This window comes from Crocodylus siamensis, chromosome 3, assembly GCF_052110815.1.
Source record: "Crocodylus siamensis isolate JL-2025a chromosome 3, ASM5211081v1, whole genome shotgun sequence".
NCBI classification, from domain to species: Eukaryota; Metazoa; Chordata; order Crocodylia; family Crocodylidae; genus Crocodylus; species Crocodylus siamensis.
Genome location: NC_143397.1, coordinates 68,625,905 through 68,646,229, shown reverse-complemented (window position 1 = coordinate 68,646,229; position 20,325 = coordinate 68,625,905). Strand labels below are relative to the sequence as shown.

The following is a 20,325-nucleotide window of genomic DNA, read 5'->3' as shown; positions in this document are numbered from 1 at the left end:
TGCAACTATTCTTTAGGAGGAGACGCATCAGCTTCCCCACCCCTCTGCCCTACATAATTTGATTTTAAAATGATAACAGTAAATAGTTTAACACGTATATTAACAATAATTAAAATAATTAAAAAATACTTTTAAGAACAATTTTTAAAATAAATGACAAAATATGATTTGCAGAATACAGCAAACTTGCAGGAACCCTAAAAATCGCAAAATTGTTTTTCTTTCTGCCTTTGGAATTTCATGTCTCTGATGCTGTTGATTTTGTTAGTTTGTCTGTGTTTTATTTTAGTGTTTCTATGTTCTGCAAACTCAAAGCAGTAGCAGCTCCATCGTTATCAGTAATGTGCATACCTGTTTGTGTATTTTTCTCAATTACCTATTATCTTCTAGAAATATATAGTATGGTTCTTTCGTGTTGATGTAATTTTAAGATTCTGCAAGTTGTTGCTTTAGCGTCTCCCCTTCATTAGATAAATGGACTCTGAGTCCCCATTTTCTAAATCTTATTCAGCAGGATGCAGTAATTTTTTCTATATTATGTTCCATAGCTTTTCAAAATTTGCTTAAAACTTAAGAATGGAACACTGTAAAATAGTATGTCCCAAACTACACAATAAAGGCAGCCTTCCCTGTATTTTGCCAAGATTTGCAGCAGACTCAAAGGGGTTGCTTTGCCCTTCATTTCTTTGAGAGCCTTGGATCTCAGAAGAATGCATTGGAAGTAACATCTGATTTTTTTAAAGAAATGCACAAGAGAGAGGTTGCTCTTTCTGCCCTACAAGAATAAAAAATTGTTGTCCCTTACTATAAAGGGATAGTTTGGGACCTGGTGTAGACATAATAGAGGACTAGGCCAGGCATTGTTCCTAGAGGATTACACTAGACTGGAGGAAAAGAGAAACTGGGATTTTTTCAGTACCCTTGCTGATGGATAGATGCCTTGAACAAGAGCCCTCAGAGATAGAAATGTGAAAGGTTAAACAATTAATCGTTTAACCGATAAGTGCAGTCATAACCAGTTAGCTTACTCTTTATCCTTTAGCTCAGGGATGTGGGGAAAGGAAGCCCCACAGTGCCCCAGCAGGAATCAGAAAGCTGGAGGGAGGAACAAGGGGGATGGGGCAAGAGGGTCTAATACCCTTAATTTAAGAGGAAAACAGCCAGCTGGCTAATGACTAGTGAATTAAGCAATTAGCTGCTTGGTCACAGGTGCTCCCTGCCTCTCAGTCTAGGGCTTCAGATGGGGTGCATTATCTGACTGGGCTTGCATCCTTCCTCTCTTCCTCCAGTCAAAGGACTTCAGAAGCTGAGAAGTTGCTGTGTCCTGGGTTAATCATTTAACAAATATAATTCAAGGAGTTCAAATGAATATTGTTTTAAAACAATATTTACATCCCTACTCAGGACCTTGCTTGTCTCTTGGAAGGAATGGTGTTAGTAATGAAGGGAGGGACAGAAATGCTTTAGCAGTGTCACGGTCCAAAGCTGTAGATAAGTATAATATTCAATTTCAGGTTTGGAAATTAATCTTTTCCTTTACAACTTAAAGAGTAAACAAAGGAAACATCTCTAGGTAATAAAAGTTATAAAACTGAGCTTTTGGTTTTCGATGCTGTCCTCATTTTTCCTTTTTGTCTTTGGTCTTTTTTGGTAGTAATTGTCAGGGATCAAAAAATAGCCTATAATATTTGTTAAATATTTGTGCACAACAGGATGATCTAATGAAGAACTCTCCAGGCTTGCATCAAAAGCTAGAACTTCCCAAAGGAAACTCAAAATGCCCAGCATGATGTGTTTGGTTTTTTTTTCCCTTAATTAATTAGTTGTTTTAAAAAAAAAACTTGTAGAATAAAGCAGGGTATCCATACCTTGCTACTTACTGTTAAATGTGTCTCACCTTTTATATTGCTAGGTCAAATACATGCCAGATCAGTAGTGATGAAACAGGCATCCAAGGTAATTTGATCGGTTCCAGTCCAGGGCAGGCTGACCCCCTTAGTAAACATCTGAACCAATAAATAAGTTGATATGAAGACTGAATTATGCTGCCTACCGCTTTATCCTTAAAAACAGGCCCTTTTAAACCTAGGTTGAGACTTCAGTGTACTCACACTGTTATGAAGTCATGTGTTTCAGTTGAATAGATAGAGGATGAGCAAGGTAGCATTTCAACCTCATTTAAAATATAAAAAAGGAAAATGATCAGGAACCCATTTACTATGTTTTGAATGTAAATTTGGAACCTTAGTTGCATCCAGGAATTCTAGATCTGCTTTAGTTCAGATGATTTGTGTAATTCCATAGTTTGTCCAATTTCTTGTTTAAATTGGATTAGTACAATGTTAATTTTGTATTGCCTCTGGTGAATAGCCACAGGGCTGTAATCTATGCCAGTAATTTGTCACACCAAAGCCCTCTGGAGGACTATACAAAACATTTGTATAGTGAGGATTAGACGTTGAAAGCCGTATCTTAGATTGTTAATAAATGTTAATGATGAAACCCAGCTGGTAAGTCTTGGAAATGAGATCTAATGCTTTGTGCCCATTGCCAAAAAAACATTTAAATAGAGATTTCCATTACTCAAAGGTGACCTAGTATAGTCAATTTGTGAATTAAAGAAGCATAATCTACAAGCTAAGCATTTAGCAAAATGTGCTTTTTCTTCTGATTTGTAACCATAAAAGTCAATGTTTCCTTAATTATAAAGTTCCCTTTTACTTGGGAACTAGCTATGTTGGAACAGATCTGTGATAGTTTGGTATTTTGTAAAAAATGCAGTGTATACATTGCAGCTTTTGAAAGTAAGTTGTGTGGACTTTAGAAGAAAAGTTACTAATTTTTCTCTGTCTGGAATTTTTAGATACTAAAATGAAGTATCAGCTATAACCAGGTAAAGGCGTGAATACACCCTGACATTTGCCACTCGAGCTTATTGGTAGTTGCAATAAAAGCAGTGTTTTGTGGAATTCAACTATGGTTTGTAAAGCTGAGTTTGAAAATTAGTTTGAAGATTCATGACCTTTGTCATCAACCCTGAGAACAGATGTCTTCCCTATTTTCAGTACCCCCTTTTTTCTTGAAGATATCTACTATAATTTCTTTGCACATATATACACTTGCATATTTTTTCTTTTATATTTGAACTTTTTTAAAAGTCGGTCTTTGAACTTAGACCTAGATCCTGCAGAGATCAAGCATGTGCATACTTTATTATGACTCATGTGCAAAGAAATCCTCACTGTTTAACCAGAAATTATACGTATTTTGGGAGAGGAGATTTTATAGTAGGTTTATAGTAGATTTTAAGTTTTTTACCATATGTATACCCTATGGATTTGTTCAAAGCATAACTGATGCATTTGTTTAAAACAACACAGGCCTTATTGGCTGACATTGGCTCTATCTTGTCCAGCCTCCTGCTTATCCACTCAGTAATTAATGTGATTAATTTATAAGTAATTTAGCCAAGGATGGGACGTAAATCTTTGTTTAAAAAAACAGTTGGAGGTCCAAGTCTTGGTTAAAAACTGTGTCTTGAAACCATCCAGGCCCTCCTACTGACTTGTCAGCTCTGGGTTATTTTCAGAAAACTTTACTTGAGTTCCTTAGCTTCAATCGTAAGTTTTTCCCACAGACTTGCATGGTATGTGTGAGTGGGAGAGTGAATAGTGGCCGCTATTTAGCCATTGTTTAGTCTAGTGTATGTATGTTTACATCTCCCCTTTGGATTTATAGGCAGCTAAGGCAAAATAAAGACTGTGTTTTCTTGATTTAAGGAGCTTCTTAACTGAAGCACCAGCACCTGGTGGCATGGCGAGATTCTTTCATAATCTAATAATAACTTTTTAATTCTTGTGTAATTAATGTTAATATTGCTGTAGAATATCAATACCAAAACCCCCATATGCCAGGGGCAGATTGCAGAGGAGCCACAAAGAGGCTGATCCTTGTTGTGGCAACACCACCATCCGCCCTGAGGTGCACATGCCAAGCAAAATGCTTTCATGTGCCATGCTCTGGCATGCATGCAGGGGGGTTGACTACCCCTGATATAGCATAACAAGGGGATCACTCAGTCCCCCAGCATCCTGTAGTGCTCTGCTTTTCCCTTCCTTCACCCCTACCTTGGGTAAGTGAAGCATGGTAGGGTGTACAGTCACTGAGTGTTCCTGCCTCCCAGCCCCTATTTAGGGATGGGGTAGAGAGAGAAGGAGCAGGTGGCACTTCAAAGGAGCGGAGCTAGGAATTTGGAGATGGGTGGCATCATACTGCTGATGATCTCACCCTTATGGTAGTAACCAGCAGTGTTACATACCTATGTGGTGACTTTTTTTTGTGGTGCTTCAGCCTGTGGTCTTGGCACATGAACATCATAATCTCTTCATGTCTGCAACAATGCATTTTTGTAGAGCTTCAAAGTTCAGCACCTGTGCTACTGGGAAGTCTGTGGTCATCTGACTAAATTTAATTGAGAAATTTTTGACATTTTTTTTCCAGACATTTACTGAAACCAGTTAAGATGCTTACAGGTTCAATAGTTGAATTTAAAATATCAAACTTGATTTAAGCAATATAAAAATTACCCTACCAAGTAAGACATCTGATGCATGCAGCTGTATATGGAGAGAAAGGGGTGTCTCTGTGTATGTCTATGGGTGTATATATTTGTGTGTGTGTGTGTATTAGCCCACTGCCCATCAAGAATGACCGGGGGGGGAGAAAGCTGGTGGGGATGGAGCCTCGGGCCTGCTCCCCGTTCCCTCCTGCTTCTTGGGGTCTGGGCCCGATGTGGGGAAGAAGCTGAGCTGCTGCAGCAGCGTGGGAACAACAGGCCCTGGCTGACCCAGCAGGAGGAGCAGGCTTGGGGCCAATGCGTGGGTTGGGGAGGAGTGGGCCAAAGCCCAAAGGGGGGAGGAAGCTAGCTCCTCCCCTCCTCCCACAGCTGCCATGTTGGGTTGGGCTGACCTGACCTGACCTGACCCAGGCCGGGTGGGGCCTGCTGACCCCCCTCCCCTCCAGTGCGTGGCAGGCCATCTTTTCCCCTGACTCAGGCTCACTCCCTCCCAACACCCCCAGGTCAGGCCCAGGCCCAGTCCTAGTCCTACCCTGGCCCCACCATCACCGCCAATGCCACAGCATGCCCACTCTTTCCCTCTAGTGGCAGGCCCGCTCAGGGCCAACACAGAGGGAGAAGGGTTGTGGCGGAGTGGGCCTGGGCCCGAGGTGTGGAGGAGGCCCACTCCTTCCCTCCCCCATTACTGCCTCTCCACATGCAGCTTCATGCATCAGATGCTTTATTTGGTAAGGTAATTTTGTGTGTGCCTGCATTTTCACACCTGAAAATACTCTAATTTATCCTATTTATTTTATACATAGTATGGTAGGTGGAGTCAAAGGAGGAGAGAAAATCAAAGTCTTTCAAAATATATTAAATATTATTTTGTGTTGGATGTGTCAATAGAGAGTACTACAAACTAGATTCATCTTTAGGTTAATATTTTATTGAGGTGAAATACCAATCACCATGTAAATGTTTGCAATAGATTGCTATTGTTCAAAGCTCACTGACACATTTGTTTAAAACAACACAAGCTTTATTAACTGACATTGGCTCTATCGTGTCCATCCTCCTGAGCCATGATTTCAGCAACAAATTTAAGACTTATTTTTCCCCCCTCCCAGTCTGTAAAAATATAAAATAGATTTTCATTGGAAAATTTAACAATATCAAGTATCCAGGTTGTAGCCATATTGGTCTAGAGGAAAAGGCAATAAGGACTCATAGTAGAGATGATATCTTTTATTGGACCGACAAGATTTTTGCAAAAGAAGTCTTTAATTAAAGAAAAATTAAAACTCTTTTTTTTTTTTTTTTTTTTGCAAAAATCTTGTTGGTCTAAAAAAAGGTATCTCTGTTATGAGTCCTGATTGCCTTAACAATATCAAAATATTCAGAAATGTTAACTCTTCTGTTTTTTAGTAACTTGCGTGTAATAAATATTTGCAAAAGATAGTTAAGCATTTCAGCATTTTGTGTTACTTTATATGTTTCAAGCAACTTGAAAGGTGTTTCTTAATAAGTTGTGTTAATTGATAGTAGTCCTATGCAGGGGAGTCCACTTTCAGTGCTAATAGAAAGGGAGTCTGTTTCACATTGTTAGTGTTGAAACAGTGACAGAAAAAAGTGGTTTTGGTATCTGCAAGACTTTCTGATAAAGTGGCACCAGTTTCATCACCAAACATGGATAAAGAATCCTTCTGTCTCCTTCTGCCTCATCCCTCCCATCTCCTAAAATTTGAGTTTTTTTCATGGCCTGTGATCTAACCATAACAATTCTGAATTTTGAAACCCCCCATGTTTGGAGTAAACTATGTGAAAAATCACATTTAAATCTCCCATTTGTATCAAGTAATCTACATTCCTTGACTTATTTTGGGGTCTTTGAAGGATTATTGGACAACTTGAGTATCTATTAAAATCTATTCAGGAGAATAAATATCACCTTTGTTTATAAGTGTTCACCGTGCAGATTGTTGTGATGACGCTATTTAGAATCTAAAGTGGTTATGTTGTGTAAAGAGTATTATGTAAATCTGCATTTTTATCTACATTCATGATGTACTGAGAGTGGATTCTGGGGTCACATTTTGCTTGCTCCATTTACTAAAATGTTATAAAATGCTTAATTTTTATTTTTATGCTGAGTATTTAATTCACAAAAGTATGGGAATTGCCAAGTAAATTTGCACTACACATGGCAGGCATTCTTTTACTATGGTAGTGGTCTACTGAAGTCAAGGCAGCTGCTGGCCTGGCTAATTTCATAGGGAGACCATGGGGCTGGCAGCCATTTTCTTGGGCAGTGTGTGGCAGGCCTCCCCACGCTTCTGGCCGAGGGACCCTGGTGGCCCCACCCATGCTGCTGATTAGCCATGCAGGCCATCTGTCATATGGCCCTGCCCCTCACTGCTGATTGGCCACAGGACAGTTCATCATGCAGCCCCTCCCCTCCCTGCTGATTGGTGGCAGGGGGCAGGGCTGTGTGGCAAGCGGTCCTCGCAGCCAATCAGCAGGGAGGGACAGGGGCAACAACTATCTTGCCATGCTGGCAGTCCCCCTCCTCCCTTCCCTCCCCAGCAAGCTGTGCAGCCAGAGGAAGCCAGCATTTTATTTTCAATAAGTTTGTTTCAGGGAGCCTGCCAAAGGCATGGACCCCATGCTTTTTCACGGAGCCTGTGCTTTTTTTCAGGGCCTGCCCAAAATTGCAGTTTCCACAAAAATTATGAAATTGCAATTTCAGTAGGTCCAAACCTGTAAGGCAAGATTGGGGTGCCTTAAGATGTCTTCAAGAGTGTTGCAGGGGGCTGTACAATGTTAACAGTCTTCAGTGTGCAAACATGATTCACAAGATGAATAAAGATTTCATATAGCAGTGGTCTCCAAAGTGGGGTGCACAAGACAATCCATTGGGGTGCGGGAAGGAAATATTAGAAATTCTATTTATATTTATATAAATATACTATATTGTGGGTGCGTGCTCAAAAATTTTTTTACTGATAGGGGTGTGCAAATATAAATATACTTATATTGGGGGGGTGCGTGTTCAAAAATTTTTTATTGATAGGGGTGCACGATCAAAAAAGTTTGGAGACCACTGTCATATAGGAATGAACAGTGTTAAAGATATTAACCTGTTGTGGTTTGAGTTCTCTGCAACATAAGAATTATTCTATTATTTTTCTATAATAAAAAAATGTGAAAAATAAGAGCTGGCATTTTACAAGGGGTGCCAACAAGGTTGAAAACCACTGATTTAAGCTTTGCTCGTTTGCTAAGAAAATAATTGTACAAAAATTCTCAAGCTATACCCAGTTTACCAGTGCTAACATTGCTGGGAAATCATGTCTCTAAATATTGGAGAAAAGCTGCTTAGAGACAATTCCTCGCCTGTATGGGGAGGGAGAGGGGAGCAGCAATACGCTCCAGGAAAATTACCTCGAAAGCCATATTGCAGCAGCTCACTTTCAGTTCTCTACCAGACCAATAAATAACAGTTTAATTACTTGGGTGATCGTGTTAGTTTCTTTCCTTCCAAGGTACTTCACAGTAGTCCTCTTCTCTTGAGCTGTAGCATGATACTTTACTTAGAGCTCTCTTGTCTATTAAGGAGGACCTCGTAAGGGGCTAATACATATTCCGCCTTAGCCAGGTGTTCCAGGGGAATACATCTCCAAACAGGCAGACCGTTGCAATGATTCTGTTCAGTCTCAACCACGTGACGATTTCCACACTTGCCAGGCAGAATACCATGAGCTATGGACACTAAGCATAGTAATCCTTTACTCTGGGCTTCTCCATGTGTTTCTTCTACTGTAATGGGACTAGCAAAAAGATGCCTAACCTTTCCAGACAAGTTTTTTTGGGTACATGGTGGTATATTTTATTATACCACCTAAATATGAGACTGACTGACTAAAAATTAGACCAGCTTTTATTACACCAATTAAATATTAGACCAACGTGGCTACAACCAATAACCTTTACAGAACTTTTGTTTCAAAGTCTGAGCTTCTCCTAAGAAGCTGAAGATAGGTTCTTAGGAGTCAAAAACTCTCTCTCCAGAAATCATTCTAGTTAGGTTCTGGGTAAAAACAAGTTTGAGAAGCTGGGATACATACCTGGGCTTGTTTTGTGACAGAGACAGTGACCCAAAAATTAGCTATTTAAACTGTCAATTAGTTTAGGGCCAACTAATATCTTAAAGATATTAACACCTTCTCCAGAATCCATAACAGTCTTTTGGAATCAGTTAATTCTGATCCATTTGTCAATGTTGTCAGGCAAGTTATAGAGGAGGAAATAGGGCACTTCTTCCTGTCTTACAGAAGCAGTCAGAATTTTGTTCTTTGCTTTGAGAGAGAATATAATTTTTCACTCACTCATTTCTTTCACACTAAGTACCTTTCTTCACAGCATTAGCCATATCTGGCAGGTTAAGTGAACTATGAACATGAGCAGTTAAGAAACCGGTCAGTTGTGGAAATTTATACTCAATGTGCACTTAGTTTTTCACAGTATTTACAATACTCACATTATTTAGAATATTTCTCATTTTAACCTACTTCATTCTACTGAAGTTTCATCCAGACATTAGTGCATTTTATAAGCCAGGAGAAGCTGGTGATCATCATGTAATCTGACCTGTGTAACGCAGGCTGTAGGATATAAAATTTATAGCGGTGTTTGACTTACAGTATCTCTCTTTTGGAGAAAAAAATGTTAAAAGAATTTCATGCAATTGATAATCTGGTACAAACTCTGGTGGTAAATAGTTCAGTTTTAGTTAACTTTGCTATTTTAAAAACTTCATTTTATTTCTAAACTGAATTTGTTTTGCTTCAGATTCCAGCTGTTGGATGATGATGTATCTTTATCTGAGATTCAGAAGCTATTCATTATCACATTTCTGTTTTGCAGTGAAGGTACTTACAGATTGTGAATTCTCCCCATCCCCCCACACCATTTCTGATAAGTTAGATGTAGGTTGAGAAAGTGGAATCTTTCAGTATTTTCAGTTTTTTGATTAGGTATGTGAATCTTCTCTGAATCCTCCCCAGCCTCCTTTAATGTCATTCTTGACTCTCAAACACTAGTCACACCAGTGCCCAAGACAGAAATAATATCAATTCTGTACTCATTATTCAGGGTTTTGCTGTGGATACATTCAATGATATCCTCTGTTTTTGGCTGTAGCATCATCCTTAGTGCTCATATTCAACAGATCAAACACCTCCCCCCCCCCCCGCAAGGTTTTTTTTTAGCTACTGTTTTCCAGGATGGAACACTTTCCTGTCTTGTAATCAAGGCTCATCTTCTTTTGACTCTAGATCTTATATTTGGCCATATTGAAGTACTTATTGTTTTCCTGTGCTTAATTTGTCAGCACTCTATCAATGACCCATTCTTTTCTTATTAATCACTTTCCTAATCTATCATCTCAAGTTTTATTAGTGATTATTTTGAATTCTTCTCTTCTTCCATCCCTTCCCAAAATATCCTTAAAATGTCAGACCAACATCCAATTCCCTTCAGCTCCCCACTAGAAACATACATACTTGATGATTTCCTATTTAGAATACATTTTTAGATTCACCATTTAACTAGATTATAAATTGTTTGATGTCTTATGTTGTTTTTATATAATTTTTATATAATTCCAGTTTAGTAATCAAGTCAACAAAGTCAAATGTAACACAATCAAATGCCTTGCATGAAACTAAGTATATTTCATCAACACTGCTACTTTTTTTCCAGCCAAACTGCCCTTCTGCTGATGACTTTGCTTTGTTTTCTTTATCATGATATTTTAAAAATGGCCGTAGACTGGTATCCTGGCAATGTCGAAATCAATAACATACCTCTCGGTGACTTCAGTAGGGTAAGGACTTTTAGTGTCCAAAGCCGCATAGAAACATGAGCCTGTACTACAGATTGCTGATATATGATCATAGGCAAAAAAAGCACAATACATTTGAGGTGTTTTTTTTAATCCTGAAAAGGCTTTTTTGCTGAAGTTCACAAGTTGGCAGGGAAAGTTACTTCTGGTTTTACATGTTCACATTCATCTACTGTAGATCAATTGCTTGTTCATGAGCATAGAATAATAGCTATATCATGAGGAGATTTTCAAGGTTCCAACCTGATAGTTGCTGTCTTTGTTTTCTAATCATTACAAAAATCTATGTTCTGCTTTTGTTGGACTCTTCAGTTGCAAGTTCCCATGAGTAACTATCCTTCCCTTCCCTTTTTGGCTCACTAGTTCCCACTAGTGCCAAGATGGCTGGCTTGGTTTGTATGAAAATGCAAAATATCATTCTTTGCCTATAACCTGATGTCTTTGTATGTAACCAGTACAGTATTCCTTCCTTAAAATTATAATCTTAGGTGGGAAGAGGGTAGTTTGTTTATGGTATGTTAAAAGGTTGAGATGTTTTCTAATTATTGGGCACGTCTCTACTTGCATTTATTCCAGCCAGGATTTACTGTGCATTAAGGTACTGCATAGTAAATGTTTTTGGGTAGGTGTCTACACATGTAGTGATTAGGGAGCAGATTTGCTCCCAGGTCCCTGCAGCTCTGTAATGTGCCCTTATGGCCATAGCAGGGAGCTCCAGGCTCCCCCTGAGTGCTAGCCCAGAGGCTGGCAGGGAGCACTATGCCACAAGGCAGATGTCTCTAAGCCCTGTGCCTCGATCATCCAATCAGAGCACGGGGCTAGGACCTACCCTTGACTGCAACCATTCCTGGCCAGCCCTAGGCTGTGCAGGGAAGTCTGCATGTGTAGTATGGAGCTGGCTGGGGACTGCCTAAAACAGTACCTTCAGGCTGCATGTGCTTCCCCATGCAGTCTGGGGCTGACTGGGAACTGTCCTTTCAGAATCTATAAATGCAATTGCAGTGGAAGATCTGGTGCTGGGCTGGGGCATACGCATCTCCCAGCAGTGGCTCCACAGTTGCAGAGACACTACTGGGAGAAGGATTTCCTAGTCCCCGCTTTGTGATCACAATCTGGGAGCAGGGGGCTTTGAACTCCCTGCTGCTGGGGCAGGGGACACAATCCTCATCCCAGATCCTATGGCAGAGCCTGCCCTGGCTTGTCCCGGGGGCAGGGCGATATCTCCCACCCTCTTGTGGACTGCTGACCAGGAGCAGATTTGGCTCCCAGTCAGGAGTCTGCATGAGTGCTTTGGCGCCATTACTAATGCCAAGTAAATTAGCTATTTGCATTTGCAGGTAGCAAATTTAATTAGGATTAGGGAAATTTACTGTGAAGTAAGCATGTGCATGTGTAGAGCCACATACTTGCATCACAGTAAACTATGCTAAATTGCTGTTAAATATCTCGTGTAGATGTGCCAATTGAGAGCGTCAACTAAGAAGTATTTGAGATTTTCTTCTAAATTCCTGGGATAGCAATTGTGATCCAGGTTGTTTTTCTGGGGTTTTTTAAGACTGATTTACCTTGGCATAAGATTTTACTATCTGTTCTACAATTGATAGGTTGAATATGTAATGAATTGGTTTGTTTATAGAAACAGAATGAAGTAATTTTATAAATCCAGTTTATATCTGTAATAATAAAAATAAAGTCAGACAATACAAAGTAAACATTCTTAACCCGGATGTTAATGGACCATTGTTATGTGCTTTACGATTATAAGCTATGCCAAGATTGATGTGTCCGGGATCAGCTAACAAACTAGGCTGTGTAAAGAACAAATCAGAAGTAAGCAGGATTTTTTTTAAGTTAAAACAGATTAATGTCCCCAAGAACTAGATTATGTCACTTGCCCTGTTTTATGAAAGTCCTCTTTCTGGTTGACAGGTCATTGCTACTTAGCTTATGGAACTGTGAAAAACAATTAGGACATTACCCTACCCTACCCCACCCCTCTTTTTCTAATTATTTTTACTTAAGTATTATTCCCTGTTCGAAAACAGAAGAAATCAAAATTTTAGTCTTATGTTTTCAGTGCTGGTTGACAGGAAGCCACTTCAGAAAGTAGTTCTTCAGATCTTAGATGAAAATTGCTTCTGCTGAACAAGCTTTCTGGTGCTGTACACTGCAGAACCAGTAGGATGAGTGTCCTCTGCAATCACTGAGAATTTAACGCCCACCTACTTCCATCCTCCCTCTGTTTGCAGGAGGGAATTTTAAGTGCTTGTAATGATCTAGAAAATCAGTTGCTAATAGTATCTCAAGCCATGTTCATGAGTGTAATCTTTGTTTATCAGTTTCATTAAGTGTCTGAAAAAGCAGACCCATCAGCTGTTAAATACACATCCTTTTTGCCACTGATGGCTAAAGCTGTTAATTTAGGGTCCAGATTTGATTGCATTCTGGTTTAGGTAGGTGTTTGCAGGAATTGTAATTGAGCCATTAGTTTTATTTCATTTGTTACCTCATACCTATACACATTTATTACAATGAGTCCCTGGGGCTGCTTAGTTACTGACTAGGAATATTTTGGGGTTCTTACTAGCTCTGTTTTTAATTCCCATCTGAAACAATGGAGGCATCCCTGGAGTTAACATTTTTGTGTGTTAAGAGTTTGTCAAATGATTTCTCCCTTTAGCGTGAGCAGGAGAATGCTATGGCCCGTCTCAAAAAGCAGCAGCAAGAGCTGGAGCACATGAGACTTCGCTACTTGGCAGCAGAGGAGAAAGAACTGGGGAAAACAGAACGACAAGAGTTGGAGGATATCAGGAATGAACTTAACAGGTATTAAAGCATGTGCAGGATTTTTTTCCCTCTGCCTCAAAGTAGGGGAAGGTTCAGTTAAATCAAAATTTTAATTGGCTGTCAATCCAGGGTAGGAACACAGTTTAGTGTCCCTTAGGTAAAAATTGCCCATTTATAAAATGTAACAGTGTTGTATTATAGAAAATCTATGTTAAAGGCCACCATACCCAGTTTTTTGTCAAGATTGTTCTTATACTGCACCAAGTCTTTTTTATCCTCACTTCTAAGCAGAACTGATATATAAAATAACTGCTATATATATTTAAAAAAACCCATAAAACATGATCTGCTTTCAACTTGCTTTTCACCCACTTGCTGATATTTTAAGTCTGCCTAATGGTGTCCTCTACTTAAAATTAATCCAGTAATTTAGAATCTGGGCTGTGCCACTTGTGTGGATTTTTAAACAGTATTATCAGGATATAACCCTTAATGTAATCATTGTAATAAGTACATATATGTTCAGATTCTTGGATTCTGGATATGTATCTGCTGTATAAGACTTCCTTTAAATTTAATATAGCAAGGGTGATTTTGTTACCTTTTTTTGGACGTGGGGTAAGTTTCCTGTAAGAGTCAGTTTGGAAAAAAATATAACAAGAGAAGCTCATTTTGTCTTATACAGATTTTATTTATTTATTTATCATCAGGCTGAAGCAACAAGAAGACAAAAAACAATTGCAGGATTCTGGGGATGCTTCATTTGGGAGAATGGGTGGTCTTCAAGCTAGACAGTTAAATGAGAGTATGGACGATTATCTCACTCGCCTGATAGAAGAGAGAGATACCTTGTTGAGAACAGGCGTGTATAATCATGAAGACCATATAGTAAGTGAACTGGATCGTCAAATCGGAGAGGCTCTTGCAAAAAGAAGCAGCAGTAAATAGTGTCTTAGGAACATGCTTTTAAGTAAGTTTTACCATAATAAAACAATCAATTCTGCAGACTAAATCAATGATTCTGCAGAGACTTAAGCAAATGCTTAATTTTCATACTTCTAGTAATTTTTATTGAAGTCAGTGTAAATACTTGCAGCAGGGTTGTGTTTTTCTTTTTGTATTAAAATTTTTGTACTGAGGTAATTTATATATAGATAAATATATATTTTTTGTATTTTCTGTTTAAACATTTTCTACCTCTCTTCCTATCACCCTAGCTGGATTTATCAGTAATACCATTTTAAAATATCCAGTCTAGAGCTTTGTTTGGTATTTTTCATAATTTATTGTTTAATGGATTTATTTTGAAATAGCTTTTCAATAAAATTGTGCTAAGAAAAAGTGACTGCAGTAATTTACAGTGACATAACTTTTCTAAATGATGAGCTAAAATATGCTGTGCTTTGATAAATATCATATCCTCTTACGTTTGCAAATGCTTTCAGTTTTAGTTTCTGGGGCCACAACTAAATTATTACTTGCCTGAATGTTTTATTTTAGCATGAAGGTTTTTGAAAAACTTGCACTTGCAAATGACAAAGTTTGAAATGAAAACAAAAATGCTAAAATTTAGCAAGCAGAAACTCCATGAAATATTTAGGTAACTGAGCATTCTTGGACTGCAAAAGGATTTCTACTCTAAGAGCTTTACATGGGAGGGATTGCAAAGATGAATTGCTGATAAAAAGATTAAGGATTTTAATGAGAGTAATACGCATGTGCTTATGTTGAGAAAGTGTGGGAAATATTGATTCAGTGATTGTAACCACATGTTTAAATATCAATTCATGTTTAATGCAAATAATCAGGGCTTTTTCTACATAGGAATATTTCCTAAATGATGACTTAATCAGCTGCAATGACTATAAAGCTTTATTTTCTCTTCAAGCTGTGTATTTTTCAGCCTTCTATATCTTTTTTTGAAATTGAGATACAAAAGTACTAAAAATATAAAATGTTATATGTTGGTTACTTGACTAAGGGGGGGGCAGAGTGTGGAGCACACACAGTTATGTGGGTTTTTGTGATATCCACAGTTGAAATAGTTACAATTCCAAGTTACAAGTCCTAGACTTCTACAGCAGAGTGAAATTTTGCAGTATGGATGGTTTGGGGTTTTTATATACATTTCACTAGCACATGTTTGTTGCCTAGATAGATTTTACGTATGTCTGTATCAAAAATGGAAAACTTTAACATGTTTTATTCAGTTTTATTTCATACGTAAATGAAGGTAGTTAATTCTGAGAGATCTTTTTTATTTTAATTTAATTTTATTTTATTTATTTTAAAAGTCATTGGACTTATGGCACTGGGGTCATGTAAATACCACTTTTTTTCTTTTAGGAACTTCTGTGTTTTGAAATGCAGAATTCTACCACAGAACTCTTATTTAACAGAATGGGTTTTTTTAAGGTCATTTGAAGAAAATCCTAACAAATTGCATTAAAAAAAATACCGTAACAAAAAGACTTACATTGGGAACCATCACCTACTAATGATGTCATAACATGCTTTTATAACACTAAATAAACTTGCCATACATTTTAAATGTTTATTTTTAATATTAAGTGATTTAAAGACGTTAAGAGTGCAAAAAAAAAAGTCACTACTTGCAATGAAAATAAATGTATGGTCAAAAATAACCATTATAAATGGATAAAGAATAATGTGGAAATATGAAACATAACCATGTGCTATGTATTGCTAATATGTGTTCATAGGAAATAAAATACAATAAATTTGGGATGTTCTTTTATTCTGAAAGGAAGATATATTAAAAGTTCTCTGAATTGCTCGTCTCTGAAAGGTTTGTTCATTTGCTGGGATTATAATTTTTTCAAACACTAGAGGGGGTATTAGATTTAAAAAAGGCAACTACCTTGAAACAAATGAAATTTACCTTGGTTTGGGTGAATGCAAGTGTTCTCATCCTTAAATTGGTTATTTTATTTTTTTATCTGTTTTTTTTTCAATTTGTTTAACAAATACAGATTTTTAAGTAACTGTATTTTAGAGAGCTTGTGTATGTGGTTTTTATACTTCTTTAAAGATGCGTAACAGGAAAACACTCTTTCAGTTTACGGTTACAAAAACCTGCCTTCAGAGTTCTAGGTACTTGCACAAGTTAAAATATTCAGTCCTTGGACTAATGTCAAACCTCCGTTTATTTTCACTAAGATTTTTACATTTCCAGTACATTGGCTGCTTTTACGTGTTCTGACAAGGTGGGTGGTGATATTAAGCTATATTTTTTTTTTAAGTATTTGTCACCCTGAACAAGTTTATTATTCAAGAATCTCTTAGCAACATACCATGAGGCATTTATTAATGCTACTTCACATAATTTAAAAACAGCAAAACCATACTACAAAAATGGGGAACATATATACCCAGTTAAAAGTTTGCTTTTATATTTTTTTTTAGTAGCTGCTGACCAGACGATTATACCTACTTCTACAGGATAATTTGAAAAAAGGTAGAAGAAATCCTTAGGTCACTTAGTCAAACATTTTCCAAAGATACCTTGTCCATAAGCACTTCAATCTAAAATAGCTGATTAGAACAATATAATTTTTTCTATTTGTAATAAATGTATGTGGTAATATTATTGTGTTGTACCTGTGCTCTAGTGCTTCAGCAAAATGGTTTATGGTATTGAATTAATTCACAGTCTAGTGTTCTGAAGTATATGTCAGGACACTTGACAGTTCAGTAAAGAGACCAAATCTCACTTCCTTTTAGTCATAATCGCTCTTTAAGGCAGGAAAAAAAAAATAAAAATAGTCTCTGCAAGATATCTGGGCTTACTGGATAAACAAAAATAAGGAAAGGAGACATTTTTTAGGGAATTAATGCCTACCATTCTTAGTCCTGTTCCTACAAACAAGGATGAAATCTTGGTTCCATTGTAGTCAATGGCAAAACAGATTAATTTTAAAAAGGCAAAGTTTAATTTCAGTGGTGCTGACTGACTCTTGCAAATGAGATTACTTATGTCTGTAAGTACTTGTGTTTGTCTCAGCTCAAATATCTAAAGATTCATAATAGTGCGGTAGATTGGTTTATTTTTTACCAGGTAACTATGGCACTATACTTGCAGTTGCCTTTGTGGGTAGACTCCAGCATGGAGTCAGTTCCAGGTTCTTAGTTGATATATGTCCAGATTTTTTTTCCCAACTGAATAGGTCGCTGCCAAACATGAGGGCATCTGAAGACTCGTGACCTGTATCTGATAACCTTACTTGTTTGATAGTCATTTTCTTCCCCCACCTTTACAAGGGTAATTTTTTAATATTGACAGTGCTGAATTGCTGCCACTGAAAAGCTCCATGATTGCAGATATCCATGAAATAATTCAGCGTGTCAAATTTAAAAGTACATAATATCAATGCTTTTTATATCCTAACATCTGACAATAGAATTATGGTAAAGATATTGAAATGTGTATTTTTATTTCTGTTAATTATAAGAACTTGTACTAGAAAAAATCCTGGCTTTAAATAAATTCTTAACTATAGAGTAGTGGAATTTAGTATATAACGAATTCTTCCAGATAAATCGTATAAAAAGAAAACATCCAGTATTTTGCTTTTTAAATCCAGATTTTTAAAATACACAGATCTGTACAATTTATTTTCCACTATATTTTGTACAGAATTATGGTAATTATACTTTCTTTCCTAGAATAGTTTAAAAGTTATTCAACAATGTTTAATTCACCTTCAGAAGCTGTATCTTCTATAATGGTAATATGTCTGGCACTGAACTTTTAATACACAGCGCTCCTGTGTTATAGTTTAGATGCTTCTGACTCCCATCAACAGAGATAAACCCAAACCTGTGAGACAGTGATCAAGGATGGAGGTCTTTTATCATATCCACTGAATGCTACTGAAATATGCTTATACCAGTGATTACATATTTACTTAATTATCTGTTTTGCTACTACTGTGCCTAAATGATCGTGACCTATGTCAAGTCTTGGATATGAAGTACCAAGCCTGCTATTGGTAAAAACAGAACTGTAGAAAGGCGGCTGTATACTTAGATCTCATTTCATTTGCTTCTCCAGGGGGTTGTATTAGTAGTGTTTTCATTAGAAATGTTTTTACAGATGTCGGCTATCCAGATACGAAGTCTCTGTGGTAGAGAAGCAGTCAGGAATTTGGCATCCAGAACAGAAAGAAAAAAAAGTCAGCTCTGAAAGACTAATTTATAGAAAAATAATTTACTGACTTTCTGATGTATAAATGTACAGTAACCCCATGGTGGCTTTAATATAGAGTAATTGAATTCTTGCAAGTATAGAAATTGTTTTCTATTTTTAACTCAAAAATCCCCCCTCACAAGCCTGTCATTCCTCATCGTAGAAGACTAAAATAGTGCCCGTTTAATAATGCTTTTGAAAAACACCCACTAATTTGTAGACCTACATTTTTTTTCTTTTCTTCTGAAGTAGAATACTTGTGGTGATCTATTAGTATTTTGAACAATTTGTGTGTTTTTTATCATAAAACATTTTGCCTCACATAGGTACAGACAGTACCCAAGTGTGAAAGTACAGCAGTTTATTGAATATTTGATCAAATGTGTTGTAGTAGGTATGTGGATGCATTGACCCAAGCACATTTTGCATTGACAAAACAATCTATATAATCATAATTCAAAGCACATATGGAAACTTTAGCTTTGTTTCAGGGTTCCTACAAAGCATCATTTGACATGAGGGTACATGCTATTTCTAAGCAATATATAACTTGTGTTTTACCATAAAAGGAAACACAAATTTATTTATTTTTCAGGGCAGAATGGTGATTTGTAGTCACTAAAAATCATTCTTTAATGTGATGTTTGAAATCCAGAATAAAGTATAATTGCTTTGCAGCTGAACTAAAGTATTTAGTTGGTTAAATAGTTCAACTGGGTTCTCCTAAAGTAGTAGTTATGATCTTTGCCATTTCAGGCAATGATAAAATTATGTCATTGGGCTCTTCATTTGAAGCAAGTTAGTATCATTGATTAGTGCCACTAGCCTTTTATTTCAGGAAATGATGATTCAAGTTCTGCTGTAACTCACCAGTGGGGAAAGCTTGGTTTTCCCTTTGCTTCTTTTAAAGCATAGTACACCAAACAATTAGTATGTTGTATCCCAGTGACTGTGTTTTTCAAAAAGAGTGGTCGAGCACTTGTAATGTAACACGTTAGAAATAAGGATTGAGATGCATTGGCAGGGCTGTGTCTGGAAATGGACATACGGCTGTATCATCTGTCAAAGATAAGAGTTCTATTCTGCCAGGCACTGTACCCACACAACACTAACAGTCTTCATCCTAGAAGCTTAGTGTATTATTCAGACTAGTGCCTTTTTATATTGTTGTATTTGTACTATAAAAATTGATACACTTATACTATAAAAATATACTATCCTATAAAAATTGATGCCTTTGATGCCACATTTTCATGAATGCTACTGAGTGTCCACAATTGTAGAGGTGGATTTGGGCTGTTTTTCTGAAAAATCTTTTAAGCCTTGTGGAAAAGGGGGTAAAAACTAAGTTCCTGTGTATACAATCCTTGCCCTAATTTTTGAGAGAGAGTATCATTGGGGGGCTGGACTCGATCTGTGAGGTCCCTTCCAGCCCCTAACAATCTATGAATCTATGAAAATGTATGTTGTATATGGACTCTATCCTTACTTTTCTTAAATTGGTATGCATATGAGGATGCTTGAAATACCACTTTTTGTTAACCCAGTTTCACAAGAGATATTTATGATCCAGAATAACCTACAGCGAACTCCACAAGATATCACAGGCAACAGTATATGACAACTTACCATGTACTACTTATAACATGTATATAGTGTCATGTTACCCAAGAGGAGAAGCTGCTACTTGCAAAACCTTGTACCATGTAGACATGGTAGACACTGCCTCTATAAAGAGTCAAGGTTTAATTTAATTTTTCCCCTCCTGAGTGGTTTCCCTTTTAATTTCCTACCAACCAAAATTTAACACACCTGTACTTCAAGGACAAGTACAAAATACTGCACTCGGGATGGAATAATTGCATACAC

The 20,325-nt window shown here is 37.2% G+C and overlaps 1 protein-coding gene across 1 annotated transcript in view; it reads left to right on the top strand.

Moving 5' to 3' along the window:
• The window catches only part of CEP120 (centrosomal protein 120), a 68,257-nt gene extending 52,207 nt beyond the window's left edge, over positions 1–16,050 (top strand). Inside the window, exons 19-20 of the mRNA XM_090038463.1 lie at positions 13,141–13,286; positions 13,958–16,050. Of these exons, the coding sequence (XP_089894589.1) occupies positions 13,141–13,286; positions 13,958–14,195 (384 nt within the window). The 3' untranslated portion in view covers positions 14,196–16,050. The remainder of the gene's footprint in view (positions 1–13,140; positions 13,287–13,957) is intronic.
• The last annotated feature ends 4,275 nt before the right edge of the window (positions 16,051–20,325 follow it).